The sequence below is a fragment of the Pleurodeles waltl genome, chromosome 11 (assembly GCF_031143425.1).
Source record: "Pleurodeles waltl isolate 20211129_DDA chromosome 11, aPleWal1.hap1.20221129, whole genome shotgun sequence".
Lineage (NCBI taxonomy): Eukaryota > Metazoa > Chordata > Amphibia > Caudata > Salamandridae > Pleurodeles > Pleurodeles waltl.
This window is the reverse complement of record NC_090450.1, coordinates 940,934,637-940,956,915: the sequence shown is the minus strand read 5'-3', so window position 1 is coordinate 940,956,915 and position 22,279 is coordinate 940,934,637. Positions and strand designations below refer to the sequence as shown.

The following is a 22,279-nucleotide window of genomic DNA, read 5'->3' as shown; positions in this document are numbered from 1 at the left end:
ATGTTGTGGTCCGGCTGACTTCCAGGTGGGATCATCTCTCTGCTAAGGGTGATTATATTCTACAATAGATCCTTTCTAATGACAGCTGTTCCATCTACTAAAATGTAGGCAATCTATCAAGGGCAGGTTCTAGACACTCCAGATCGAGGTATAGCTATCTGCTGGACACATGCCAGAGAATTTACTGTAAGAACCCAGTAGAAATTACCTGCTTTTTGAAACTGAACAATTGTTTTTACTTACTCTGTTCTGTCCTGTCCTGCCTGGCATGCAACATCTGCAAATGAGCTCCACTGAGGCCCGGGTTTCGTGGTGCCATAGAACCACTAAATCCTTAAACTTAACAGCTTGTGTTTGAGCCAAAGTATATGCAGTTTGAGTGCTTCTTTTGCCTATCAATATGTTTATTTTCGATTTGCCCTCATTGCTAGCTTTCTCAGAGTTAAGTAAAATAGGATGTGCTTTGCAAGCTATTTTCTTCACCTTGAATTAGAACTCCAATTGGAGAATGGAAAATTAAGGTTGGTGTTGAGTGGAGACTTCCACATGCCCATGGGTAACTAAGGAAAGACAGAGTTCCTACAGGCCAGCCTCCGTGCAGGAATACTGAGGGAGTGAGGGCTAATCATATCATCTGCAGTCTTAATCTTTTTTTTTTTTGTTTACAGATAGTCTCAAAGATACTTTAAGAGTAGAACACACTGAGTCCCCAGTGTCTCAAGATATTTTTTTGGTTGCTTTGTGGGGAGAAATCCTGTAAGTGGTCTTTGAAGAGCTGGTATGCACTCTCTTTACTCAACCACTAAACGCCACAGTGTTCCATTCCACTTTACCTGGCTGTCTGGTGTTGGATTCTTTGTCACTGATACAAAGTGATCAGCCATATTAAGAAGATGTTCCATTATTATGACTTTAGTTACTTTTAGACTGGAGGCTCGCTCTCATTTTCATTATGTGGGCTCTTTACCACCTTGTGATGGGACCACAAGAGGTTTCCATCACTGGTCATTTGGAGCTTGCATGCCCAGTACTAGGACTGAGGTTGGTTGTTATACGCAGTCAAATCGCTTACATCTGCACAGGTGAGCACTATCACTGGGAACAAATCAGAAAGAAAGGCTGCTGCCATAAACATGATTTGTAAACCCACTGATATGTCCTGGCTCCATCTTATTCTCACTGTGTGTGTAGATTTCACAGGGAGTAGAAAGAAGGGAGAAGGAGGCAGAACCAGTGGGTGATTCAGACCAGATTGTGTAAAGAAGTCAAACAGTGACCCCGGTGTACGTTTTCACTGACAAATGCTTGGAGAAGACCACTGAAGCAGCCTCAGCTCAGATAGAGTGGGCACAGGCAACAGACGACTGGCCGTCCCGCGCAATGCATAGAAAGCATTGCCACCAACAGCTTTACAAAATGCAGACCTGGTTTTAAGTCAGGTCTGCATACATAAACGTAGTGGGCATTCCCTCAGTAAATTGAGCAGGCAGGTCAGAAGAAATTATTTTTTGTGTATGTGGAACTTGTTCAACAATTAGGGAAGAAATGTAGGATCTGCCATATGTACAACTATGTCCAGATGGTTCAGGGGTGCTCAAAACCTGAACCTTATTAAAGCGCCTAGTGACAGTGCCTGGAAAGGAAGTGTAGCAGGAGAAAACCCTTACGTTGCAGGAGGCCATGGACTTGAAGGATTTGCGCATTAGACAGGCCATAAGCAGGTACAAATCCCTACTCTCCGCAAGATGCATCACAGGAGGGAATGAGTGCAGGTTAGACAGATGCTGCTTCATTAACTACAACGCAGTGGAGAAGGTTTCATCTAGCCTCCTCAAATAAGTGACATAACAAGAAATTACCTCGTCGGGGTAGTAAAAGAAACTGAACTCTTACTAGCACCTACCCAAACGCCATTGTTACTTAAGCTCCATCAGAACTACATGCATCCCCAAGACACTGTGACCATTCAGGGCAGAGATCCTAGCAGGAGGACAATACTCACTCTTTCACTTGAACTCCAGTGCCGTTGCTGGACGAGGCTCCTTCCACAGATACAGAAAAGCCCCTATTGCCATTGGTCGCTGCAGGGATGGAGACCAGAGTGAGTGTATATGGAAGCTGCTCATGCGGTGGGTTAGTAGAAAGACGTTCAAATGTTGGCCCAAGAACCAACAGATTGTGGCATTTCCCACTGTGAAGACAAAGAAAAAAAAACTCCGAGCTCAACCTTCAAGCTTAACACAGTCAATTGGATTTGTATTAACACACAGCCTTGACCCCACAAGTCCCCCACCCCCCAACAAGCATGTCTGGTAAAGTATTCAAAATGCCATCTCATGAGATCTCCAAGATGCATTGTTAGAAAATGTTTTCTACCTGCAATACTGGATTCCCAACACACAAGCATCCTTTGAATGGCTTGTAACATAAAATGTCTCCTGGCACAAAGCAGAGGATCCAAGAATCCTTTTGCAGCACCTCTGTCTGTTTTACTCTCTGGGCCGACTGATGTATTTAAGTTCACATTTCAAATTCCCTTGTGCAGAAGGAACAAGGATAAACCATGAATGATCGGCAGAGACACAGGTAGTAGGGTTGTAAATAGCCACATGCAGGTTACTCATGCTTTGAAGTGCCACACATGTATTCTTCAGCATACAAACCTTTGTAAATTGCCATGTTTTACAGCCTACAGAAAGAAACGATAAATAAAGGTTGAGGAGGGCTCTAATGGATGAACATGTAATTGTAATGTTTTTGTGTGTTGTACTGGTCCATTCGTGCATAACTTATTGATGTTAAGAGGACTAAACTTTTCAAAGTGAACATTCTAAACTGTATTCTGTTGTCAGAAATGCCTCTCCTATTGACAGATAGGATAAGTTACTTACCTGTAAATCCTAGTTCTCTTCCAGGGGTATCCTCATCAAAGTCATAAACATTGAATATTCCCACCCTTGTGCGGGGACCCCGGAGCATATATAAAATACACACATATTATACATGTGTAAAACAGCAATGCAGGCTATAATGTTAAAACAGGCTAAAATGCTTTATTTCTATGAAGTTTTTTTTTTTTTATATTATAAAATTACAATAGAGAATAAATATCTACCCAAGCCCCCAAAACTGGGCTTAGGGAAGTAAGCAGCAGTAAACTCTAGAGAAAAAGAGAAAAAACTGCATTGAAAAACAATGGAGCATTCTTAGCCAATAGGCTGCATGCAGGTTAACACAGGAGAACCATAAAAACTTTGGCACCGTGCCTTTAAGACCCTGAGCACCTCCAGTATCCCACCATGCCTCAGGGGTGAAGGAAAGGTGACAGTTGGTTCACAGTTAGGTCAGTTCTTTTTTACGGTGACAATCTGTGTAACTGATTCAAAATACAGTCTGTCCTGCACGAGACGTGCGTCCGGGGAGGAGGGTGGGTTGTTCATGACTTTGATGAGGATACCCCTGGAAGAGAACTAGGATTTACAGGTAAGTAACTTATCCTTCTCTTCCAGGGGATCCTCATCAATAGTCATAAACATTGAATAGATTAGCAAACCCATCCCTAAACTCTGCGGACTGTCCGATAGAAGTGCAGGAATAGATACGTATTATGCAAATAAATTTCTCAGAGAGGCCTGCCCCACTTGGGCATCCGCTCTTGCATCTGAGTCTAAACAGTATTGTCTAGTAAACGTATGCACAGACTTCCATGTAGCAGCCTTACAAATCTCAGATATTGGAACATTGTTAAGGAGGGCAGCAGTAGCCGCTTTTCCCCTTGTGGAATGCGCTTTAGGCCTTGCTATTAATTGTTTATTAGCCAGCTGGTAAGTATTAACAATACAAGAAACTATCCATCTTGATATTGTTCGTTTAGATGCTGCCTCTCCTGTCCTCAAATGACCATAGTTTACAAACAAGCGGTTAGAATGTCTAATCGATTTTGTCTTATCCAGATAAAATTTCAGCACTCTTTTCAAGTCTAAGGAGTGCAATGCTTTCTCTGCCGGAGTCTCCGGATTGGGAAAGAAAGTCGGTAAAGATATGGTCTGATTGATATGGAATTCTGACACCACCTTCGGAAGGAAAGATGGGTGAGTTCGTAGAACCACTCTATTGTCATGAAAAACCGTGTACAGTTCTTTGGAAGACAAGGCCTGGATTTCACTGACCCTCCTCGCTGAAGTAATGGCCACTAGAAAAGCAGTCTTCCACGTAAGGTGTTGTAAAGAGGCCTTATGTATAGGCTCAAAAGGAGGGCCCATAAGTTTTGCCAAGACTATGTTCAGTTCCCATGGAGGAGAAGGTCTCCGAATGGGCGGAAAAACTTTCTTCAAACCTTCTAAGAAATCCTTGACTACAGGTTTCGTAAAGAAGGATTCCTGAGAAGGTGACTTGCGATAGGCTGTAATAGCAGACAAATGTACCTTAATAGACGATACCTGCAGACCGGACTTCGCTAGATGAAGCAAATAGGACAGTATGACATCCTCCTGCGCCCGTATGGGATTATGACCTTGCTGACAGCACCATATGTAGAATCTCTTCCACTTAAAAGCGTAAGAACGCCGCGTGGAAGGCCGTTTGGACTCTTTCAAGATGTTCATGCACTCCTGTGAGAGTCCTAGGTGCCCATACTGCAGGAATTCAGGAGCCATGCTGTTAAGCTCAGAGAGGGTAGGTTGGGATGTAGAATTCTGCCCTCCATTCTGCTCAGAAGATCCGGTCTGCACGGCAGCCTCCTGTGAGGTTTTTCCGACAGGTTGAGGAGATCTGTGTACCAGAATTGACGGGGCCATTGTGGCGCTATAAGAATCATTCTGGTCCTGGATCTGTAAAGTTTGCTGATCACTGCCGGAATGAGGGGAATCGGCGGAAAAGCGTAGAGAAATATCCCTGACCAGTCGATCAACAGGGCATTCCCTCAAGATCCCGGACGGTAGAACCTGGATGCGAAGTCTGGGCATTTCTTGTTTACTTCGTCTGCGAAGAGATCCAGTTGAGGCCGACCCCATTGCGCGAAGATGTATTCTGCGACTTCGCCGTGTAGGACCCAATCGTGAGCGTCCTCTAGGTGTCTGCTCAGAAAATCTGCTTCCACGTTCTGCTGACCTGGCAGGTGAACCGCTGTAATTGACATTCCTCTGGCCAGGAGCCAATGCCATATCGCTTGGGACTCTCGCGATAGGGGTAGGGATCTCGTTCCCCCTTGTTTGTTCAAGTAATACATTGTGGTTGTATTGTCCGTCTGTATTAAGAGCGTTTTCCCCTGAATTAGTGGTATGAAAGACTTGAGAGCCAGATGGACCGCTCTGAGTTCTAGCAGATTGATGTGGTACTGCTTTTCCTTGTCTGACCACAGACCTTGCGCTTGAAAAGGACCCAGATGAGCCCCCCCCCATCCCTGAAGAGACGCATCCGTTACTAGGGTGTCGGATGGAAGCACCTGGTGAAACGGAGCACCCACTGACAGGTGAGGTCTGTGCATCCACCATCTCAATGACTGAAGTGCTACCGCCGGTAGCTGCACCGTGTCCTCCCAGCGACCTGTTCTTTGGCTCCAGTTGGTCTCCAATGCCTCTTGGAGGGGTCTCATGTGGAGCCTGGCATTTGGGACAATAAAAATGCATGATGCCATGGAGCCCAGCAGCGATGTCACCTGACGTGCCGTCGGAGCGTTGGCTCTCAACAGGTCCTGACACTTCCTGCCTATTGAGGATAGTCGTTCCTCCGAAGGATACACTTTTTGGAGTTCTGTGTTTATGATAGCTCCCAGGTAGTGAAGATTCTGTGTTGGAATCAAGGTTGACTTTTGGTAATTGACCTGAAGACCTAGAGCTTCGCAAACTCCGAGTACAATGTCCCGATGGCTTCTCGCCTGCTCCGGAGAAGAAGCCTTTAGTAGCCAGTCGTCTAGGTATGGATATATGTATATCCTTTGTTTTCGAAGATGCGCCGCCACCACTGCCATACATTTCGAGAAAACTCTTGGGGCAGATTTCAGGCCAAAGGGTAGAACTCTGAACAGGTAATGCTGTAACGCTACTCTGAAGCGCAGGAATTTTCGATGTTTGGGAGCTATTGGGATGTGAAAGTACGCATCCTGCAGGTCGATGGAGCACATCCAGTCTCCCTGATGTAGTTGAGGGAAAATCTGGTGAAGCGCTAGCATCCTGAACTTCTGCTTCCTTATGTATTTGTTCAGCAGCCTTGGTCCAGAATTGGCCTAAAAACGCCCTCTCGACCCTTCTTCGCCACCAGAAAGTAACGGGAGTAGACCCCCTGTCCTCTGTGTGCAGGTGGAACCTTTTCTATGGCATTCTTTTTTTAGGAGGGCAAGAGCCTCCTTGCGTAGCAAGCTGAGATGAGATGGATTGTCTTTGGTTGGTGGCAAGCGTGGTGGAGGCTGTTTGAAAAGAAGAGAATAGCCATGTTCGAAAATATTGAGCACCCATTTGTCTCTTGTGATAGAGTGCCACTCGCGAAGATAAGCTGTAATACTTCCCCCCACCGGAGTGGTGTACAGTGTCGAGGGAAGCGAGATTTCATTGCTTGGTGGGTGCTTTCGGAGTGGACTGTTGAGGTCTACTTGACCCTCGCTCCCTTGTGTTTCTCCGTTGAAAAAGAGGGCGTCCCTGTCGTTGCTGTGACCTTTGCGACCAATGAGGGGTTTGAACCCTCTGCTGGAAAGGGCGCCTGTCATACGGCCTGTACCTCCGCCTGAAATCTTTCTTTCTTTCCAGGCCCACTGCCCTCATGGTATCCACCTCGGTCTTCATGCGGGCCATTTCTTCGTCTGCATGGGCACCGAATAGAGAGTTCCCGGCGAATGGGAGATTCAGGATGCATTGTTGTGCTTCCTATTTCAAACCAGTGAGTCTCAGGCAGGAAGATCTCCTTGCGCAGATTCCATGTGCGTACCCATGAGCAGCTAAATCCGCCCCATCTGCTGCCGCGCTGATAACCTGGTTGGATACCAGGCATCCTTCTTGCAGTATCTCCTGGAAATCTTGTCTGTCCTCTCTGGGCAATTTTTCTGTGAATCTACTGAGCGAGTCCCACAGAGAACGATCATACCTGCCCAGGAGCGCAGACGCACTGGAGACTTTCATTGCCGAAGCCGCCGTCCCGCATATCTTTGTCCCCAGAGAGTCTAGATGCCTGCTCTCTTTATCCGGGGGTACCGTGGATGAAGATGCCACCGAGTGGGTTTTTAGGGCGGCAGCTATTATAACCGAGTCCGGTGGCGGATCCTTCCTGAGGAACAAAGGGTCCTGTTCAGGAGCCTTGTATTTTTTGAGAATCCTAGCCGGGGCAGATTTAAGCGAGGCTGGGGCCAGAAAAGTGTCCATGGTTGGCTGCAACAAACCAGGCACTAGAGGCAGCAGCTTTTTTGATGCTGATCTCTGTTGTAGAGTCTCAAAGATGACTGATGAGGAGGTAGATGGCTCTGGAACCTCTATGTTGAGTTTCTGCACTCCTCTTAGCAGCACCTCGTTAAACGTGGTAATGTCATCCACCAGTGAGACTCTAGCAGGTGGTGAATCTGTTAGGGTGGGTGAGTAACGCCCCACAGATGAACCTGATGAAGACCAAGAGGTGATCTTCTTCTTGAACGAGACCTGGATCTTCGTTGAGAACGAGACCTGCTGCGAGACGCTGTAGCAGAGCGCCTAGGCCTCACGGCCGGTTGGCGAGGAGCAGAACGAGCCCGTTCTGCCCTGGCTGTCGGTGATGGCGTTCTTGGCAGGGAGGCAGTAGGCGAATACATTCGCGAATATTGCGAATCTGGGGAGGCCGCTGGTCTGTTAAGGCTCTCCAGCCATCTCGGAGATAGATTGATGGGCGAGACATGCCCAGATGATGCCGCTCTTGACCGAGAAGAGTCGCTCGGTATGGAGACCACTGGAGATGGCGCGGCCTTGTCTGGCGTGGGGCGATGTTCTGCTCCCTGTGGGACAGGTAAAACCTGCGTCGACGTCGATGGCTGTGTCGACGTCGAAGGGCGCCCAGCCAGTTGCTCTTGCCTCGACGCTGAGTGCCTCGACGTAGAGTGCCTCGACGTAGAGTGCCTCGACGTAGAGTGCCTCGACGTAGAGTGCCTCGACGTAGAGTGCCTCGACGTAGAGTGCCTTGACGTAGAGTGCCTTGACGTCGAACGGCGATCCTTGGACCTCGACCTGCTCGCCGTCGTGTGCCTCGGCGTGGAGCGGTGGGAGGTCGACGGCGGATGTCTCTCATGCAGTCGTGGTGATTTCGACGGCTCGACGTCGATCGGCGGGCTGCCGTCGACGGAGACCTGCCCCTGCGATTATGTTCCCTCGATGCCGTTTCCTTCGACGTCGGGTGTGTCGCCGTCTACGGCGATCTATGCCGGTGAGACGGTGGTAGCGACGACGTCGACGGTGAACAAACAGGTACTTTCCTACCTGCTGACGTCGACCGAGCCATTCTCTCCTGAGAATGGCCTTCTGGTTGTCTGGGAAGTGAGGAGGACGATGTTCTTTGCCTCTCCTGAAGCCCATGTAGCCGGATCTTCTCTCTGTCTTTCAGAGTCCTCTTAGACATGTTCTTGCAGTACTTACAAGTGTCAGGGCAGTGACTCGGAGGCAGGCACACTATACACAGAGAGTGGGGATCTGACTGGGCCTTCTTCTTCCCACAAGCAGGGCATTTGACAAAAAGTGAAGGCATTTTTCTGTCAGGAAAAAACTGCCTAGCTCAGACAAAGATGTTATTTGACGAATGAAAAGTGAAAAAACGCTTTTTTAAAGAATTTTTCTGAGGAAAAACTCAGAAAAACTGAGAGCTCAATGCTCCAGGATCCTCTCAGAAGAAGCCGGAAAAAAGAACTGACCTAACTGTGAACCAACTGTCACCTTTCCTTCACCCCTGAGGCATGGTGGGATACTGGAGGTGCTCAGGGTCTTAAAGGCACGGTGCCAAAGTTTTTATGGTTCTCCTGTGTTAACCTGCATGCAGCCTATTGGCTAAGAATGCTCCATTGTTTTTCAATGCAGTTTTTTCTCTTTTTCTCTAGAGTTTACTGCTGCTTACTTCCCTAAGCCCAGTTTTGGGGGCTTGGGTAGATATTTATTCTCTATTGTAATTTTATAATATACAAAAAATGAGTCTGGATATCCAAAGTGTTTTGGGCTCTTCAAGTCACAGTTACTGGTCATACTAGGACTGGTTTGGCTCACTGATGTAAAAAGTATCTGTCAGGACCACTGGACTTTGAGTCCTGGTGCCTCTCCGCATCTAAGTGACAAGTTCTGACAGACTATTATACTATCTGGTAACAAAGACCCTGTTCTGTTCCTGGTGTGGCACCATCTCTTTACTATTGCACATGCATTGCCAACAGCACTGTTTTTATTGCTCCTTCTCTTTGCCTTGACTCTCCAAGGATCAGACCAGGCATCCTATTTTGCAACGCGTCATCTGATTTCTTCTCTGCAATTTCCAGGGAGAAGTGGATAGCTACAGTAGAATGCCACAAATGTTGCATGCACAGGTAATTTGTGTGAACACCTTAATTACCACTATCTTACCCACTGTTTTTTGGAGTCTTAGAAATCAACAATTCCTAATGGAGGATGTAGTCACTGCAGAATAGGAGCTCGCTCAGACAATCATGAAAGCACATCCCTCCTCCGATTCAGTGGCCAGTGCCTTATGAGACAATTTTTCATGCAGGGACGACTTGGCCTTGGTTGTCTTATTTTCTTATCTCCTACTTTCCATCGTTTTATCACTGTTTCTAGAGAAGTGGATTTTAATCTGAAAATAAGGCAACTATCTTTGTCTGTATCTATCTCTGGACACCTTCAGGTTTTAAAGCTATGTCCAAACAGGAAATGCGGACTCATGTTCAAAACCAAAGAACAGTTGATCCAATCTTCCTATCCACCTACCCAGTTTCCTTCTGGACTTGTGTAAAAGAATGGATGAAACTAAGGAGAATTAGCCTACCTTGGTCTACCCAAGTCAGCAACGTAACAGCAGACCAGAATATCCCAATGTCTTCCTCTGGGACGTTGCAGGCAAATGCTGGAGGTGTGTGTTACAAAAGTATTTTTGAAGATTCCAAGACTGTGCTACATAGGGATTACTGGAGTGAAAATGCATTATAACCTTTCTAGAGTTTACATCGAAAACCACTGTTTACAGAGTCCTCCTGAAAAGGGGTTAATCTTATTTGGTGGGACTCTGTGCCACACATTCCATCATGCAATGTTGATCGTATTGGCAAACATGGCCACAGCTTGGGTACCCTGTGCCTCATATCTCAGACACCATCTCAATTCCACTATTTCCTAGTTAGCTCAGTCAAGTAAACAGGATTAACTGTGAGAAGGCGTGTTTCACAGCAATGTTGTGCGAAGCGGGAATCTCTTTAATGTTTTTCAGATCTCCATCAACTCCCATGTATTTGGGAGACTGGGATATTAGAAAATATGAATCTTAACAGGAATCAAAGATATGTTTATATAGAATGGCTAGACTACTAGATACCTCAATCAACTATCAGTCTTAACAGGGAGGCTAAAGGTCACACAGGACTAGATTGTCTCTGAATGTGGCATTTCTGTAGACCAACTCCATCTGAGAAGAGCTGGATCTCTTGCTTCCACTAGACAGTGACTGAACTCTTCACAGTCCTCAAGGGTCATATGGAAAAGACGGCAGACATTTTTGATTAAAATAAAACGCCAAGGACATCAAGCTAAGCGACCCACCATTACCAGTGATTTGTTTATGGCTTACAATAAAAGAGAGCCTTGTGGCGTGTTCCATACCATAAATGCACAGCAGCTTAACTCTTGTCTATGGGATATGTTGCTATCTTCGAAACTCTGGGACCTGGCGATTCTCAGAAAATTACTATCTCCATGCATCGCGAACTGTAATATGTGCAAAATAATACAAATGTGTACGTAAGCAATGTAAATATGTAAGGAAACCTCATTGTGAGACGAATTATACAATTTCAAATGTTCACACACAAATGTATTTCAATCGAAATTGGTATTAGTGCAGGACTGTCAAATACAGAATAATACAAGTTTCGCTCTTACCAATAGAGTGTAGAGTTTCGCACCAGAGCGTACGTCTCACCATCTTCTATGATCGCCTTACAGCTCATACAAGCAAAGCACTCAGGATGATACTTGTAGTCTCCAGCGACCTGAGGACAAACGATAAGAATAATGTAAATATGGGAAGGAGTGCAGTAGGGTGATGCACAGGAGAGGGCACAGATTTTACTGGCTTTAAGTTTCAAGTGAATCAACTACAAGACAGCGCACATACAATAGACGCAACTTTAAGAGAGGTAAGAAGGATGGCACTCTACCTGCATCTCATGGCAATGTATCTGCCAACCTCTGTCTCCTGCCACGCTTCTTTAAACCCTCCTGCTGCCCACCCTTTCTTGCTATCATTAACTTAAACTAGATCTAGAGTGTGACATCCATCTAACTGGCTTCCACACTATCCATACTTCATTCATATCAAAATGTATCTCACAAACACTTATGTAACCCTTAAAGAAAATCCAAATATTGTAGTTCAATAACATGGGCAGTGTTAGAAATGGGGTCTCTAGTTGGCAGTTGGTTTGCACCCTGTCCAAGCAGGGATCCCCACTAGTCAGGATGAGAGAGCTACTCGCTCAAATAACCCCTGCTCATCCCCTTGGTAGCTTGGCACGAGCAGTTAGGCTTATCTCTGAAGCAATGTGTAAAGTATTTGTACATAGCACACGCTGATAAAGTGAAAACACTACAAAATGACACCACACCAATTTTAGAAAAATAGCCAATATTTATCTCTGTATAACAAGACCAAAACTAGAAAAATCCAACATACAGTAATAAAGATATGAATTTTGCAAGAATTAACTTAAAAATAGAGTTCATTGAAGTTGATAGCTCTGTCTGGAGCTATCATGACATCGTGAACAACACATCTAACAGCTGAGGCCGGCTGCGGCATCGCAGGCCAGCTGCGGTGTCGGAAGACCTGGAAACAGTATCTTGGAATTGTAGGGGGTCGTGATACTCGCAATGAGATTTGGGGAGAGAGCAGCATTGCAGTGTCTGTTCTGGGGGGGAGGGGTGGGTGTCATCGGGCCCTTGAAGTCACGCGTGTTGCGGATCGAACTCTGGGCTGGTGAAGTCAGGCGCGCTGGCGTGGATGGCTTCGGGCTGTGGTGCTAAGCGGGACAATGCGACCTGCGGTGTCCACAGGTCACGGGGCAGGCAGCGGTTTGGTGACTGCGTCCAGCGGCGTCAATGAGACCAGGGCTGCAGTGTGAAGCAAGGCGGTACGATGTGCAGTGTCACCAGGTCACGGTGCAGGCAGCGGCGTTGTTGTTGCTGAAGCTCTGTAGTCGGTAGGCCCAAGTCCGCGGAGCAGTGCGGGACCGGCTCTGTGAAACGTCCACGGGTCGCAGTGCAGACAGGGGCGCCTGGTGACGTCAATGGTGCTGGCGTCGGTGGACCGGGGATGCCATGGGGGACGGGACGGTGCTTTGTGTACCTCATGAGCAGTGTCCACAGGCCACGGTGCAGGCAGCAGCGCTGGTGTCAGCAGGAGCGGCGGCATCAGGGATGCCCAGGCTGCGGTGTGAGCAAGGTGATGTAGGAGTGTGGGGCCCGTGGCGGTGTCAGTGAGACCAGGGCTGTGGTGCGAAGCGGGGCAGTGCAACTCCGTGGGGCGGCGGCAGGTCACGGTGCAGGCCAGCGGTGTCGTTGGTAGTGTTGCAGTGGTTTTTCTTCCTGAACAGCACAAAACACACAGTTCCCCATGCTGTAGGCAGATGAAACGGAAGTCTTTGGTGTCCCTGAGACTTCCAACAGGAGGCAAGATGTACTCCAAGCCCTTGGAGAACTTTCTCAAGCAGGATACACAGCAAAGTTCTCACCCTTTGCTCTCTTAAGGCAGAAGCAGCAACTGCAGACCAACCCAGTAAAGCAACACAGCAAAGGGGCAGTACTCCTCCTCCAGCTCTTCTCCTTGGCAGAGGTTCCTCTTGATCCAGAAAGATTCTATAAGTCTGGGGTTTTGGGTCCACTATTTATACCCCTTTCTGCCTTTGAAGTAAGCAAGTTCCTGCCTTGCCCAGGCCTGGCCCCAGACACACACCAGGGGGTAAGAGACTGCATTGTGTGAGGGCAGGCCCAGCCCTTTCAGGTGTAAGTGACCACTTCTCCCTCCACTCTAGCCCAGATGGCTCATCAGGATATGCAGGCTACACCAGAGCTCCCTTTGTGTCACTGTCTAGAGCAGTGGTCTCCAAACTTTTTACTGCCACCCCCCAAATGTTGAACAATAAAAATCACTGCCTCCCTCCTCCCCCCCGAATTTTTCACAATTATTTTATAAAGATGGCAATGTTTAAATGTCTAGACTTAGTTAAACACTGCAGTTAAGTACTGTTACCTTTTTAAAATTGCAATAACCTGCTTCTGCTTAAAACAAAGGACTGTTATTTGTATAATGCTTCTTTTGGCCAGAGTCTGGCACCCCCCCTGCCCCGGGAATACTCGGCAGCCCTAGGAGGGCCTGTCCCCCAGTTTGAAGACTTCTGGTCTAGCGGGAATTCACAACAGCCCAACTGTCAGTCTGACCCAAACGTGGAATACACAAGCAGGCAGAAGCACAGAATGGTTTAAGCAAGAAAATGTTCACTTTCTAAAAGTGGCATTTTCAAACTAACAATCTAAAAAACAACTTCACTAAAAGATGTATTTTTAAATTGTGAGTTCAGAGACCCCAAGTCTCAAAGGGAAAATGCATTTTAAGGATAATTAAAGGCAACCCCCATGATAACCTATGAGAGAGATAGGCCTTACAACAGTGAAAACCAAATTTGGCAGTATTTCACTGTTAGGACATGTAAAACCCATCAGTTCATGTCCTACCTTTAACATACACTGCACCCCGCCCTTGGGGCTACCTAGGGCCTACCTTAAGGGTGCCTTATATGTACTAAAAGAGAAGGTTTGGGCCTGGCAAGTGGATACACTTGGCAGGTCGAATTGGCAGTTTAAACCTGCACACACAGACACTGCAGTGGCAGGTCTGAGCCATGTTTACAGGGCTACTTATGTGGGTGGCACAATCAGTGCTGTAGGCCCACTAGTAGCATCTGGTATACAGGCCCTGGGCACCTCTGGTGCACTTTACTAGGGACTCACCAGAAAAGTAAATATGCCAATCATGGATAAACCAAATCGCCACTACAATCTACACAGGGAGCACTTGCACTTTAGCACTGATCAGAAGTGGTAGTGTCCAGAGACAATAAACCAGCAAAAACAGATCAGAAACAAATAGGAGAAAGAAGGCAAAATGTTTCGGGATAGCCCTGAAAAAAAGGGCCATTTCCAACAGGCAGTGTCAGAGGGAATTTAAAAGGTGTGTAGGAAATCTGCCTTTTCTGTGTGGTCACCTCATATTTTTCACCTTTTCCTCAACCCTATATATTTGGTGTCTGTAGAACTCTGTGCAATTTACCACAGCTAACCAGTGCTAAAGTGCCTGTGCTCTCCCTCCCTTTTAACATGGTGAAATTGGCATAAACCTAATTGGCATATATAACTTACCTAAATGTCCCTAGCGTACGGTACAAAGAATACGCATGGCCTACGAGTTAAATGTCGTTAGCGGACTGCAGCACCCAGTGTGCCCTCCACTGCAGTGGCGTGTAAACGTGACTGAAGGCCTGCAATTTGCAGCTTTGCTGTTGCAGGATTAAACTGTAAATTCAACCTGTCAAATTAACAGCTTTTGACAAGTCAAAACCTTCCTTTTAAATATATGTACACACATAAGAATTACCCTTATTTAGGCCTTACTATCCATAAGGCAAGGTGCATGGTATTTAATAGGACATGAAGGAATTTAATGTCAAACATGTCCTTGCAGTGAAAACGCCCCAAATGCGGTTTTCACTTTAGCAAGGCTGGCTGTTACATAGGAAAATTCCGAGTTAAATTTAAATGCTAATTTCGGTTTGAATTTATTCTGTAATTGCCTGCAAAATGATCACTAATGCTGGGATAGAGTCCTACAGCAGACCCACATCTACATTTGCATCCACCGTGTACCAGAACTGCAACCCTCCACAGAGAAGAAATGTCTGTCCCATGGGAATCTTCTCCTCACTCTAGCCCTTGATGGCAACTACCATCTGCACAGTCAAAACTAAGTGATGGAGAGATGCCACTTTGCAAACAGTTTTCCAAGTGTTTTCTAACGCTGGCACCCATTCAATGTTTTGTGATTGGAGGAGTGGTCCAACACTATGGATATGTTTCCTTCACAGTGAGGAGGTGTTGGAAATGGCCCTTTCTACAGGTTTATCCCCAACCTTTCTTCATTTCTCCTCCTATTTTTCTGACTCTCTATTTGATGGCTTTAGGACTCATGGCACTTTACCACTGCTAATCAATGCTAAAGTGCATGTGCTCTCTCCCCTACAACTTAGTATGACTGGCTTACACCTGTTTAGTTTATTGAATTTACCTGTAAGTCCCTTGAAAAGTGGTATAACAAATACTCAGGGCCTGTAAATCAAATGCTACTAGTGGTCCTGCAGCGCAGATTGCGTGACTCACAGAAGCAGCCTTTTAAACCTGTCTCAGGCCTGCCACTGCAGGCCTTTAGTGCGCAGTTTTCTGCCATATTGACTTGGCAAGTCAAACTACTTGCCAAGGCCTAAACTCCCTTTTTGCTACACCTAAGTCGCCCCTAAGGTAGGCCCTAGATAGCCATACAGGTAGAGTGCTGTGAATATAAAGGTAGGACAGATGTCTTTATGTACTACATGTCCTAGTAGAGACAAAGAGCATGTTTAGTTTCTCACTACTGTGAGTGCTGCTCCTCTCATAGGACTGCCTTGGAAATGCCCTGACATCTGACCAAATGGTATTTTCTGATCTATGAGGAATGGCGTGGGCATGTTTAGTATGTTTGGAATGGTAGTGAGAAATCCCGCTTATTGGTGTAGGTAGAGTTTTTATTACCATGGTAGAAATGCCCCTTTTAGAAAGTGGGCCTTTCTCTGTGCTTATAACTCTAGTGCTTTGGCAGCCTGACTCCAATCCACATCTCGGGCAGTGACAGCTCCATTTAGTGCATACTTCCCAGACATCCATCACACAGGAGAGCTGGGTGTGACAGAAGCAGCATCTGCATACGGTTAGTCTTCCAGGGCTGGGGAAAGGGAGGATCATTCACACCTTACATGTGAATAGGCTGTGTCCTTCCCTCACACAATGGGCTGATTACCCCCTGCTGATATCTGGAGACAGGTCTGCTTTGAAAGGGTGCTGTGCTTGACTTGAAAGGACTCCTTTGAAGTTGCCCCCCCCCCCCGAACAAAAGCATTTTTGAGTACAAGTAGAAGGGGCTTTCCCCCTGATTGTTAGAGCACGTTTGGAACAAGAGCTGAAAAGGACTCATCTAGACTGCTCTTCTTTTGTTGCCCTGGTGCCTGCTGAGTGGCACAAAGACTCCTCTAGATTACTTTTCTGCATGAAAGTGCTATATTATGGTATTGTTCTGGTGAAAGTGGTGCGTGAGGAGCGCTTTCTTCCAGATGCCCTCTGAGCGCTGGTTCCGCTTCTGGACTACCCTGCCACTAGAGCCTGGTAGGTGGCCTTTGCCTTCCCTTAACTCTCAGATAAGCCTAGGATATAGTGAGGACTCCGATATCCCTGGCGCATGGAGAGTGTTTTACTGGTGTGCAGCGCCAGGTAGGCTTCATGTAAAGAGTAGCTTGTGTGCTACCATTCGCCCCTTTAGGTATCACGTAGCGAATGGTGAGCACTTGGTGTGGAAGGTGGGCTCAGGGGGTTCCCTTTGCTCCCTTGCCACCCCCCCTCCTGAAGAGTAGCACCGCAGCGGTAAAGGGAGCCTGGCTCCGGAACCAGAGAAACTGCCTGTTATGAGCGAAGGAACTCTGCGTTTGTGCCCCTGTGGGCAGGACCCAGTGGAGGTACCTGAGCCCGCCCCTGTCCTTGTGTCCATGGGAATGCCGCAGCACCAAAGGAAGCAGATAAGACTGGAGACAGTAGCACGACCGGCACTGTGAGTCTGCACTGGTAGAAGTCCTAGCCAAAACGGGCCGCTGCCGTGAGTAACTCTACATGTGGGGTGATCCAGGGAGGTCTCCCTGGTTTTATCCTACCTTGAGGGTGCCCTGAGGGGTCGGGCTGTGGGGGCCTTGTGTAGTTGGGCGCCGTGACGGGAAGGGACTCCCCCGATGCCCTCAGTCCCTGTAACTCCCTAGAATCGCCATATTTGACATGCAGGTGTCTTTACACTAACGCCTGGGGGACATTACTACTGTTCTACCCTAACGAGGAGCACAAAAACTTCTGGGCCCTGCATGGGGATACTTAGTGACCGTAGAACGTCTAACAGGAGTGCTGAGGTGCTGCCCCCTTACGTGACTCTGGTGGGATTGAGTGATCTAAGTACTTCTGGTAATATTGGAAAAATCATACATCTTTCTCCTAAGCTAAATGCTACATGTTTATGCCCCAACGTAATTTGTTTCTGATGTCCTAAATTCTAGTGCATGTACAAGATGGGGATACCATGCATGATACCCATGTCTCACATGCCCTGAAGTGATGACGTATGTTGTGTTTAGGCCTGATACTGATAGGGGGACAAACACCCTTTCAGTAGCTGCATCGTATGCACTGTAATGTTCTTTAATCGGAGGTTCAGGTTTATGGTGCATGCCCAAGATTAGGATCTTTTGCCCAATACTTAAGAGCTACGTTGTTGTTGGTTGTGGAGATACATTTACAATATAAGAAACATATTTTTGTATAATCTTGTGGAGTCTCTTTTGTGGTGTATTTATTGTGTCACTGACGCTTTACACATGACCTCTGGGGATAAGCCTGCCTACTCTGTGCCAAGCTACCGGGAGGGAGCACTGGTTATCTTTGGTGTGTAACTTACTCACACTGACTAGAGTAGTGGTTTCTGCCTGGCTTAGGATCATACCGTAGACAACCAGAAACCCCATTTCTAACAAGATGCATATACACCATTACCTGTTCTCACAATCACAAGTCACTAGGATTTTAAATCTGTTCACATAGACTTGCAATGACAATTGAGAATTGCAATGCAATTTTATCAAACTGTCACTGTGCAATTGTACGGAAGGTATAGGTTTAAAGGAACTTCATTACATATTCCTTACTGCCCTTATTGTTCTATTACTAATATGATTTACATAGACAAAGGCATCTTCCAGCTTTTGCTGCAGAGGCTGCACTTTGTTGTTGCTCTCCTACAAAAGGATGTCTTCCTGCTTCACATTTAAATGTCTAGCATGCACCTTTGCAGAGACCGACATAACTTAACCCAGGTGGCGAAGATTCTGACATCCTTTTAGTTAGCTTACCGAGCCCATGCATCAGCCACAGAAGAGTGTACAACAGCAAATAGCACATCTGAATTCAGATGGCCTGACACATACTATCATCCTTCTCAAACAGATGACAGTGAATTGGTAAATAGCAACACCTGTATTTATGGTGCTAAAGAACAATAAGAGAGCAGAAGCAAACAATACATAAAAACAGGCTAGTTCGTATGATTAGCAATCCTCACCATCACTGGGCCAGTCATCAGCAGAGAGCAGCCGTGGCAAAGCTCACCGAACTTTTCCCAGTAATCCTTGTGGCAATACAGCTTACTGTCCTTTTCATAGTACAAACTTGATAGGGCATCGCGGCACTCTGAGCATCTACAAGGGTGAGGGAGATAGAGAGAGACGACACTCAGCCTGGTCTTCACGACAAACCTTAAAAAACACAATATGTATACAATGATGGTCAGAAGCGTCTGGCCCTTGGAATACACCACAGAGTACTATCGCGGGGTGCTGGTCCTTGGGTTGCCACCAGACGGTTTGTACGCCGCTGTACCCGCCCCCTCAATGAACCTGTGTTCTCATTTATACATCATTGTGGAGATTCGACAAGAATCTTTTTGTAGATTGTATTTGGGTAAGCATGAAGAAAATGATCACTAATTGGGTTATTGGGGTGTCAATTGTAAATAAGGTTGACACTTAGGAGGTCAAATAACCAAAGTGACTCGCATAACCATACACTAAAGAGGTTCTTGATAAAACCACCATAACACAATGCAACTCATAAGAAGACCGATGGATAGGTTATGAGCCCTTTAATTTGGTACAAACATCTAATTTCACGAGTAGCTTGCTGTGAAAGAGAAAACTGAATAGTGAAAGAAATAAAGAATACCTAGTATTGCAGCCACTGACATGGCTGCTTGTTCGGATTTCTACATCAACCCTAGTATCAAAAAGCAGAAAAAGGAAGAATGTACAGTAGTAAAAAGTATTTAAGTGGCATAAATAAGGAAAAATGAGCTGCATATAAGAACCTTTCAGGAAAAAGATCAACATGGACAGTAAAACAAAAGAGGAATGTTTTTAATCGTAAGAACCGGAAAGAAATGCTCAGCATCCTTCAGGAAGGGAACTCTGCTATTTTGGCATAAGGTAAACATGGGGATTCAGTTTGTGTGCCAATGGTTGGAGTGTAGTCGATCTCCTTGGTCAGATTACCTTCTATTAATGTGTGGGGGCCCTCAGCCTCCAGAGCAGATCGAGATTATTACTGTTGATAATGATCTCCGGGAATCAATAACAGTAGAGAATTTCTAGAACAAGTTAGTCTATGAATCTTTCTAGAGCAGCTGCTCCCAACCACATTCCAGCTGGTGTATATGGCATCAGATTTATTTCTATAATAATTATTGTTGGGTTGTTCTGAATGGTTCAGTTTTCCAGTCCTGAAGGGGGCCATAAATTAACCCCTTATTTAAAAAGGGCACCATAGGCAATTCTGTATGTTCGCAATTCACTTTCCTCAGTAGATATGGCCCTAAAGATTTTTCACAAATTTGATTTCAAGTGATTGAACATTTGCAGCTTTCCTTTTTTCCCCTAAAATTTGGGGTGGTTGTATTGGTTCCCTTCTCTTGCTGAGGACAGCCTTATTTGACCGAACTCCAAAAGATAAGCAGGGGGAAATTGATGTCCTAAATACTCATTGAGAAACTAACACATTAGGAATAAACATTGATAAAACACAAGTTATCTGTTTTACATATAATTAGACCCAGGCAAAATGTAAATTGAGCCGGAATAATTCATGTAATCTTGGGTTACGCTTATCACGCAAAATTCCTGAAATTACACCCCACTCCGTAATTATGCACTGTTCATGGTAAAACGTTACAGAGAGCACATAGGAATAACACAAATGGGAAGAATGAGAGTGGCTGTTCATGCTAATTGTTTTTTCATGCTATTTTTCCCGTGCAAAACGCATCCTAGCATCAAAAATGTATGAGAGCGCGCATGTTGTGCTAAAATAAAGTACAAAATGGCAGATTTGCATTTTGTGTAGTTTAAGAAGTTTCACATAACTATGTGTGAGCAAATTATGTGAATTTTGCACTCACCTAGACATAACTTCAGTATATATAATTATGGTGGCTAGCACAAACTAAATAAGGAGGTGAAGGACTACCAATATCTGAACAAGAGTTTATCCAGCAATCTATGTTGGGAGGAAGATAAAAGGCCTCTAGCTCTTTGGCCTCCTAGGCTCGTTTTAATAAAGAAGGATGGGGGATTGTCACCAGCCTTCTTTTAGAGGCAACTGCAAGTACAATTTTACCTATGCTCATGTATAGTAGTGCAGTTACTGGGATAGATGACTGTTTACAGTTCTCAGTTTTGGAACATATGGTAATGAACAAAACCTTCTTACTCATGAGTTCTATAATGACCAAGGCTATTCGGTTAAAGCTGGGGCTATGTCCATGGGATTGTGTAGCAAAGAAAACGGTGTGCGATCTCTTCTTAAATATGAATGAATCAAATATGCTTACTCTCTCCCAAATCTGTCTAATGGATATGTTTCAGGGTTTTCATGGGCATTATAATGCTGTGTATTGTGTATAACAAAATAAAATCATGACATGATCAGTTAGTTTTGGATTTGAGGGAACAACGAAATATTCCATTACAAAAGTGAAAAAGCACACTTTGTTGGATATCTGAACTATGGTGTGTTATTACTTGATTGCAAAACCAACTATAGATTTGACAAGAAATTATCTAGGATCACTGAATACAGTAAAATATGCATATTTCCAAATTTCACCATGAGAAACGCCATATTTATGTAAAGAATGTGCATTAATATAGGGCCAGAAGTAAGTGACAAGGGTAGAATGGAAGAGGAGTATGCTTTTTAAACTGTAATTTTATTATAGTCTGTTCGATTGTGGTTTAATTCTAAGCATAGTTGTAATAGTATTTATATAGCACTTACTACACCTGACAAGCTGTCGAAGCGCTTTTCGGAGAGTAGAACGCTACTCTGGAACCCAAAAGGAATTAGTGGTGGATTAGTATAGGGAAATAGGAGTACAGTTTTAGTATTTTTAGGAGTTAATTTGAGCAGGGGACATGTGAGTTTGTTAGTTGGATTGACTAGAGTAATGGAGGGATAGAGGAGGGAAGAATCCAGAAGTGTTAATTGGGAGTTTATAGTAATAAGATGAGGCTTGGGATGAGTAAAGAAGAGATGAAGGAGGGAAGGGTCTGTGGAAAGGGTTAGGGAGATCATAGTAGCAGGAGGGGTGTGGAGATAAATGAGGGAGAATTTAGTAGGGTTGTTTGGGAGATCATGGTAGTAAACTGAGGTTTGGGGTGAGCTAGATGTGGAAGAGGAGAGAAGAGCTTAGGCAGGGTTATTTTGGAGACGAAAGTAGTAGAGTGGGTTTGGGATGAGTCAGCGTGGAGATGGAGGATAGATTGATAGAGACATGACATAGGGTGATGGGTAGACAAAGTAAAGCTTACAAGAGAGGACATTTCTATTATTTTTATATATATGCACATTTTTTGTTTCTTTTATCATTATTTTTAATTTATTTATTCATTATTATTTTTTACTTTAACTTATTTATAATGTGAATATTAATAGATTCCATTTTATTAAATTTTTCTCTCGTACAGTAGGACTAGAGAAATATATATGTAAATACATAGTAAGGGAATATATGTTCAAGGAATATAATAATGGGTATAATATGAGAAGAAAAGTATTATTGTATAAACACAGACTTTCAAGATTTGTAATATTTGAAGTTAATAAGTGTATTTTTCTAACATTTATTTATCTTTCCTCAATTT

The 22,279-nt window shown here is 45.1% G+C and overlaps 1 protein-coding gene across 2 annotated transcripts in view; it reads right to left on the bottom strand.

Moving 5' to 3' along the window:
• LIMK2 (LIM domain kinase 2) overlaps positions 1 to 22,279 on the bottom strand; it is a 249,863-nt gene that overhangs the window by 143,379 nt on the left and 84,205 nt on the right. For both annotated transcript variants that reach the window (XM_069215065.1, XM_069215066.1), the window contains 3 exons: positions 18,649 to 18,784; positions 11,079 to 11,188; positions 2,003 to 2,191 (listed from right to left, as the gene is read on the bottom strand). In XM_069215065.1, the coding sequence (XP_069071166.1) occupies positions 2,003 to 2,191; positions 11,079 to 11,188; positions 18,649 to 18,784 (435 nt within the window). The remainder of the gene's footprint in view (positions 1 to 2,002; positions 2,192 to 11,078; positions 11,189 to 18,648; positions 18,785 to 22,279) is intronic.